Raw genomic sequence first — 7,941 nt, 5'->3', positions numbered from 1 at the left:
TGAAAGTTATTTAAAATTACTTTTTATTAGATGTTTGCAACTGTAAAAAAGGCACATGCACACACATAATATACAAAACATACACCCACACTTATCTATACAATATTCAGCAACAAAGTATGTGTTATTTACTTCTCATCATGTTGCTAAGCATGATATAAAAACCATTTTGTGCAAATCTCTCAAACATATATCAAAAAAGATTACAAATCCAAACTGAGCTTTCTGTAAAAAAAAATGCTGGTTTGTTTTATCATATTGTAATTACACATTTACAGAAACACTTACAAACGTTCCGCTGTTTGCTGCAAGGTTGGTAAATGAATTCATTTCCATAAATGCTAAAGAGCAATAGCAAAATGGAAAAAAATCCTCCTGTTTATGGAACACTCAATGTATGTATTACAACCAAAACATTACTGACATGAACAAACAGCTGAAACAATTTTGAATTAACCTACATAATATCATTTCCTTCATTATTTTAAAACAAAAACTTTTATTTGCTCAAGACAAGACATTCACTGAATGCAAATCTTGTTACTACAATGGATGATTGTGTCCATTTTACCTTCTGTAATAATGTGCCCCAAAAATATCTGTCCACTAGTGCACACTCTGTGCAAATTAATAACTCTCTTGAATAACTGATGTCACATGCAAGACAACATTCAACGAAACCAAAGTGTGGGAAGCCCTGAGTCAGTAACTTGATTAGCAAGGCCAAGATTGAGACTTTGCTTATTTCTTCCCATGGCTTTGTGTCCAGTATTTAACACTTGTAACAGTGAGGGTTTGTAGGGAGTGGTGCAGTTTTTTCTACATATCAGCAAGGTGGTGCTTCGTCGACATCGGCAGAGTTCAGTATTCGATTTCATTAAAATCTGCAGAATATCCAGAAGACTGTAATGTGGTTTCTCCCATTTCTAGAGTGAGAGGAGGAAAACATTTAATCAATCTATATACATTATATACAACCAATCCCTCATTTTAACCAAAGCTAAGCCTATATGTGGTGGAACCTAACAAGCATAGCTCTCTTTATTTAAGAATGAGCCACTAGTAAAATTTAAGCTGCTGCTAACATCTGGTAAGAAAATTGAGTATTTAATTATTGGCAGAGCTATTGTAGTAACATCTGTTTATGTTGGAAATGACAGCCTTCTTCAAGCCTTCTCTAGTAATGTTTATCTATGGTCCCGTTGCTTACTGTTTCCTATATGTATGTTCTGGTATGCAGCTTCCTTTATGGTTTCTGACAGGTTACAACAGGGGCTGCCGAGCACATGCTCCCGTCCGTCCCCCCTCCCTCCCTCCCTCCCTCTCTCCTTTTGACTATGTTACCTGTTGATTACTGTTTTTGTTATAAGAGAGCTGCCCTGGCCGGATGGCAAGGAGAATTATCTCAAAGATATTTGAAACTGGACTAATATTTTTTTGTACCTGTGTATACTGAACACATGAAGGTTGTGAGTAAACCAAATATGTTATTTTTATCCAAGTTACTTCGTTTTTGTCTCTTGAGTGCATGACATAAGTTGTTTTATGGGAGAATATATTTTTGGGCTCTGAAAAACACTTCTAAAGCTCTTCTCTTTTTATGCACTGGCAAATCTCTTTTCCTAACAGATCAGAGATAACAGGATATTCACTCTAACAACTAAAACCCACTCCCTTGCTTAATTATATCTGGTTGCATACCACAACAGGAGATTCTACTTCAAAGGTTTTTTTGCTCTTCTTTAAAAGGCATTTTCCAAAAGGCTATGAATACCATTTTCCAAACGTTTAGAGCCACAGAAAATCCACACACAACTGCCAGTAGCAGCTGCTGCCTCATTTTTTGTTTTTGTGATTTGTATTTGTGGTCGGAATCTACAGGCAATCACTAGTGGCCAAATATGATTTTCTTTCAAGGGTAAATCCTGATGGAATACTGTACTTTTTAATAGATAATGTAAGTCACATCCTTAAAATCAGGTAAAAAACAAGTTTTAAGCAAATTACATTTACCTCTACAAGGTCCTCGTTGAAACAAAATGTCATCTATAGCAATGTCACTTCTTATTGATACTCCACGAACTGCTTCAAATATTATCTGTATGTTTAAAAAACTATTATTAAAAACAGAACATGAAGAAATCCTCTTCTATTTTTCCTTAAGTGTTATAACTTTGCACCTAACTCATGGGAAGGGTAGAAAGCACATGCAATGGATTTTTCAGTGCTGCCTGACTGTATACCCTTCTCTAGAAAGTTAGGGAACCCTTAAAAATGGGATAGGATATATGGGGCTGGAGTCCTCTGCCTCTTACATAAGCCCTGTGCCCCATGTCAGGCAATTCCCCCCAATTTCCATTAGCTCCTAAAACGCGCCACACGCAGTTCAGAAAAGTCTCCCAACTCTCAATATAAACTTTGGGAGATACAGATGGCAAAAGGTGAAGGGGGAGTCAGGAACAGTTTCCTTAAACAAGCTTCCATCAATCTGTGGTACTTTTTAAATGTGTCAGAAGCGACTTGAGAAAATACTGCAAGTTGCCTCTGGTGAGAGAACTGGCCATCTACAGAGATGTTGCCCAGGGGACGCCAGGATGTGTTACCATCCTGCTGGGAGGCTTCTCTCATGTCCCCGCAAGCTAGAGCTGACAGACAGGAGCTCACCCCGTCTTGCAGATTCAAACCAGCAACCTTCAGGTCAGCAATTCAACTGGCACAAGGATTTAACCCATTGTACCACCGTGGTATTAATCCAGAGCTATGTTTTCATGAAATAATTTTTTTCCCCTGTAAGCAGTAATACTCCATTATGTACAGAACATTTAAAATACATTGACATAGGATTCTTGAGGACTATTCTAATATCATTGTATCTATGGCCCAGTGTGATAAACAAGGTCCACAGCTGGGGAGCATTCTGGACCAAAACTGGATGTAAGGAAAATCCCATTGTATAAGTAGAAGCCTGTTCATGTAATGCTGGATTTCCCCTACTGTGTTTATTTGGGCTTTCTCAACAGAAGCAGGCACAGAAGTAAGAATGACTCAGATTTATCTATTAATTCTCTGTTTTCTAGAATCGGCATGTTTCTAGAATCAGCATGTTCCAGTTTGGTCACTTGTGTTTCTCATGAGCAATGTGCAAAAACATTATAATCCAATATAATTATAATCCAAGACTTCGACAATACATTATAATCCAATTTCCCCCCCATGCTTGGGACTTATTTTTCCCCATGCAAAATTTCCCCCACATTCTTCCAAAAGTTCCTTTTTTTGTTTTTAGCATGTAACCAAACTTGGAAATCAAAAATAAAAGAATTTGAGAATATAGTGTAAGATTATTTAAATTACTGTTACTTAAATCCACAATGTGAAAATATTCCCAGGGTGGTAAAATGAAAGCATTTAAAGTAATAGGCATGAAGTTAAAAAATGTCACTCCTGTTCTCAATATGTAAAACAGGTAACAATCTTGTTCATTGTAATATATTGCTGGGCTTCTTAAACCTTTCCATTTGCAATCCTTTTGGTCTGAGAAAGGTTTATGTGACCCCAGGTATATCGGTATATAAAACAGGTATAAAAATTAAACATTTACTGGTAACACATCAACATTTGCAAGGTTACTTAAAAGGGTTGATTTTCCTTTTTATGAAGCATCTTCTGCAGAGTCCACTGTAAACACTTCACAACACATTCATGTAAATGTCTAAAACAGCCACTAGATGACGTTCAGAAACCTTTTAAAAAGGTAAAGGTTTCCCCTGACATTAAGTCCAGTCATGTCTGACTCTGGGGGTTGGTGCTCATCTCCATTTCTAAGCTGAAGAGCCGGCGTTGTCCGTAGACACCTCCAAGGTCATGTGGCCGGCATGACTGCATGGAGCGCCATTATCTTCCCGCTGGAGCGGTACCTATCGATCTATTCACATCGGCATGTTTTCGAACTGCTAGGTTGGCAGGAGCTGGAGCTAACACCGCTCCCGGGGTTTGAACCTGGGACCTTTCGGTCTCCAGCTCAGTGCTTAAACGCACTTCGCCACCGGGGCTCCACAGAAACCTTTTACTTTTGCCAAATTTTGGAGGGCCTTGTGGGGTCAGAACCCACAGCTTAAGCAGCAGAGATATATTGCAGGGCGAAAAATAAGTAAATCAAGGACTCCTGATTCTACTAAAGGCTCTTTTCCTTGCACAGAACTTGCTCCAGTACTTGTTCAACTCTGCCCCAAGTATAAACATTTCCCAGCTTGAAGGAAGTTTAAGTTGTTATTTGGGAGTTTCCTCTGAAGGGATTGCTCAGTAAATAATGTGCTTACCTGGTGAGATTTATCATAGGTATACTCAATTATGCCTCTTAACCATGTGATGCTCTGTTCTCCTCGCCTTCTCCAAATTAGTGTCTCTTCCTTGCCACCATGCTTTTTCACATAAACATTTAATATCCCAGTCCCAGCTCCATACATGTGATAAAAAAACATAAGACACTGATATCCAAAGGTCCGTCGTAGTAACCTCGAAATAAGCCGTGCTTTTTGCCCATAGATCATGTGGGATGCCTCAATGTACATATAATATCCTTTGAAAAGAAAAATATATATTTGATTTTGCAATTTTATACTTAGTAGGCCTAAGTTCTCCTGTCTAAAAAGTTATATTGGTCCTAGTTCAGTAAATATTTACTAGTAACATCCAAACCAAAAGCCTTGAAAGCTGCCAAGGGATTGCTTTTCTGCAATTAGCTGGAGGAAGAACTCAAACAGTGGATCCACACAACATATCACACAGCACAATACTACAAATTCCCAGGGTCCTTCCCAAAAATCAATCCCTTCTAGATTCTCCTTCCAGATTCCTCTGTTGAACTACGATGAACACAGCTGGAGGCTTAGCAATAAGGGATTCTGTCCTTGTTAGTTTTTATCCTGAGCAAGGTGGGGTCTTAATTAATGACTTCATTTTTTTTTAACAGGAAAAAAATAAAATAGAGTTATAAATGTATTCACCACACTCCTACAGTTGCATTGGTTTGGTTGGTGCTGTGACAGCATATTTTAATTAGGGCAGAAAAAATCAAGTCCAGTGGCATTGACTTTTTTTTTCTTGGATACTCCCAAGAAAAAACTTTGTGTAGAAGCAATTACTGTTTGTCAATGCCATTTGTACTTCAAACAGGCAGTTGATGGTAATGAAAGATCACATTTGTAAAATAATGTAATAAGCAAATTAAAAGCAACATAATGTGTTTTTTCTTCAGCAGACAGGCATCTCTATTAGCAAAAAGAACTGAGATGCTTGATACTGACCGAAATCTCTCCATACAACTTCTATACTGTTCTTGAAGGTCCCCCAACAGTCAGAAAAAGAGAACTAAGGGCAAAAACTGTACCTCTTGATTCTGCTTGATACATAAACACACTCACTTACATAAATACACTCCAATCTGCGAGTGGAAGAACACCACAGGATTCCATTTTGTGCCTATAATAAATACACAGACTAGGAGGAGAGCCTGTAATCTACTAATTACAATGTATGACTACATAAAGAACCATTCACTTCTGCTTGTTCATTCCAGTCAGATTAGAAGACCTCATAACTCTGGCCAATCAAAACAAGCAAACTATTATGTCCTTGAAAAACCCACATCATATGGTTAACTATGAAAACCAGTAGCAGTTTTGAAAATGTGCTACATTTCAATATGCTGTCATCCTGTATCATCCTGCATTCCTTTTTAAAGCCAGTACTAACATTTTTAAAGTCTCCCTTCCTTTTGTAAATAGAAAGTCATATGATAATGGGAGAAGAACCATATATTCAATGTGAAATATCCTCTTCTGTTTTTTTATATATAAAGATCAAAAAAGTAATTCTTTTTCATGTCAGGAGCGACTTGAGAAACTGCAAGTCGCTTCTGGTGTGAGAGAATTGGCCGTCTGCAAGGACGCTACCTCGGGGAAGCCCAGATGTTTGATGTTTTACCATCCTTGTGGGAGGCTTCTTTCATATTCATATTCCTGCATGGGGAGCAGGAGCTGACAGAGGGAGCTCATCCGTGCTCTCCCTGGATTCGGACCAGCAACCTTCAGGTCAGCAGTCCTGCCGGCACAAGGGTTTAACCCATTGCGCCTCCGGGTGCTCCTAAGTAATGGTAGGAGAATAATACAAAACAATGCTATTGGCAAAAGGAAGGAGAAGAAAAGAGAGACCAAACAATGCAGATCTCGCACATACTACTTGTGTCAGGTTGGTTTAAGCCTGGATCCAGACCCATGTGCAAGCCAATGCTCGTAAACAGCTCTAACCAAATAAAACTGTGACCTTTTATTTCCAAATCTAATTATGTGTATAGTCGCCAATTTATAAGTTGCGGAGCAGAACTTACAACTTACTATTGTTAGGCAAATGGAGTCCAGGCTGAACATTAAGAGAGGTTGTAATGTAATAGTTCTCACCACAGTGTGCAGACCACATGTAAAAAGGACCAAAATAACTATTTGGGAAAAATAAACTGGAACAAAAGGTAAACCTTTTTATCCCAAGTTCAACCTAAGAAGGCTGGGAGTTTGACTCAGAGGTCTGCAAAGATTGTGTGCTATCCCAGGGCTAGAGATTGTTTTGAAATGTATGTTCAGCCTTCTATAAATTGACTTTAATTGAAGTTCATAATGTAAACTGTAACTCACCTACCCCAGTAGTGTGGTCTCCTTTTGGTCCAGTGTAAGATGTTGGCGTATGGCCTCTTCTTCTATGCCACCCACTCCGGTTTCTCTTTTGCTGCATGAATCCACATTCATTTCGTTCAAAAGTACATTCTCCAGAAAAAGCGGGCAGCATATCTGCAACAAAGTGTCTTTAGTTAATATTTTAAAGTGTGCATAAACCTGCCTGATATAGATGAACTCAGTGTCTGAGAGAATATATAGAAGTGTTGTGAATCAAATTATATCTTAAATATTATATGTAACCTACATCAATCTGGCATATCCTTAAACCAGTTTTCTATTGCAATTTGTTGAATTTCTTTTTTTAATTTAAAAAATCTACTAATATCACATTATGCTTTCTAAAAATAACGTGTAAAATGGCTTAGGATCCCTTAAAATCACATTATACTACAGTACACAAAATCAAATAGTTCTGATTTTCTGTTAGCTCCAGCTCCCCATTCGGTGACAAGAGAGAAGCCTCCCACAAGGATGGTAAAACATCTGGGCATCTCCTGGGCAATGTCCTTGCAGATGGCCAATTCTCTCATACCAGAAGCGACTTGCAGTTTCTCAAGTTGCTCCTGACATGAAAACAATTCAGCTTAAAATGGACAAATATAACATCTATGCTAAGGTATAACCCTTTGTGAAATTAAGTGTTTTCCTTAGTATTGCAGACATAAGAACGGAACAGTCGTAAAACATTCATAGGGATTTCTTCCATGCAGGAGTTTAAAGTTTTAATACCAAAACTGAACCTTTAAAAATGGAAGTGGCTGTAGGGCCATGTAGTCGAACCCTTCCCATGTAAGAATTCACAATTATGGCAGAACTGGAAGATGACCATCCAATCTCCACTTCCTCAGAGATGTAGAGATTATTTGCAAGAATCAGGACTGCATTTTGGGTATCATAGTCATTCTGATTTTGGCTTGGAGTTTTTTTTTAGGACAATACTGATCCTGATCCTTAAGTGGGCATAGTATGATGTCTTGAAGAATGTAAAACAAAGAATGAAGAAAGCTGTTACGTGTCAATGGCAACCAATTAAATCCCTTGACTGCATTAAATACTGGATTCTGTGAAAGTAGCTCTTTTTCACAACCCTTAGAATGCCTTAGGCACTCCACAACACTATAAATCAATAGTACTATCTGCATAGCTTATAGAAGCCCACGTTGTGTGGAGGCCATGTGCTGGTTGTGGATTCTGAATATGCCTCTGCTTA

At 38.2% G+C, this 7,941-nt stretch overlaps 1 protein-coding gene across 2 annotated transcripts in view; it reads right to left on the bottom strand.

The window, feature by feature from the left end:
- The window catches only part of mamdc2 (MAM domain containing 2), a 73,196-nt gene continuing 65,255 nt past the window's right edge, over nt 1-7,941 (bottom strand). The window contains exons 11-14 of one of the 2 annotated variants that reach the window (XM_008103298.3): nt 6,690-6,842; nt 4,320-4,579; nt 2,014-2,098; nt 1-926 (exon numbers count right to left, since the gene is read on the bottom strand). In XM_008103298.3, coding sequence (XP_008101505.2) covers nt 862-926; nt 2,014-2,098; nt 4,320-4,579; nt 6,690-6,842 — 563 coding nt within the window. In that variant the 3' untranslated portion in view covers nt 1-861. Of the gene's footprint in view, nt 927-2,013; nt 2,099-4,319; nt 4,580-6,689; nt 6,843-7,941 lie in introns of those variants that run through there. The other variant, XM_008103299.3, reaches the window with a different exon arrangement.

The sequence above is a fragment of the Anolis carolinensis genome, chromosome 2, assembly GCF_035594765.1.
Source record: "Anolis carolinensis isolate JA03-04 chromosome 2, rAnoCar3.1.pri, whole genome shotgun sequence".
Taxonomy (NCBI): Eukaryota; Metazoa; Chordata; class Lepidosauria; order Squamata; family Dactyloidae; genus Anolis; species Anolis carolinensis.
This window is presented reverse-complemented; position numbering and strand designations above follow the sequence as displayed.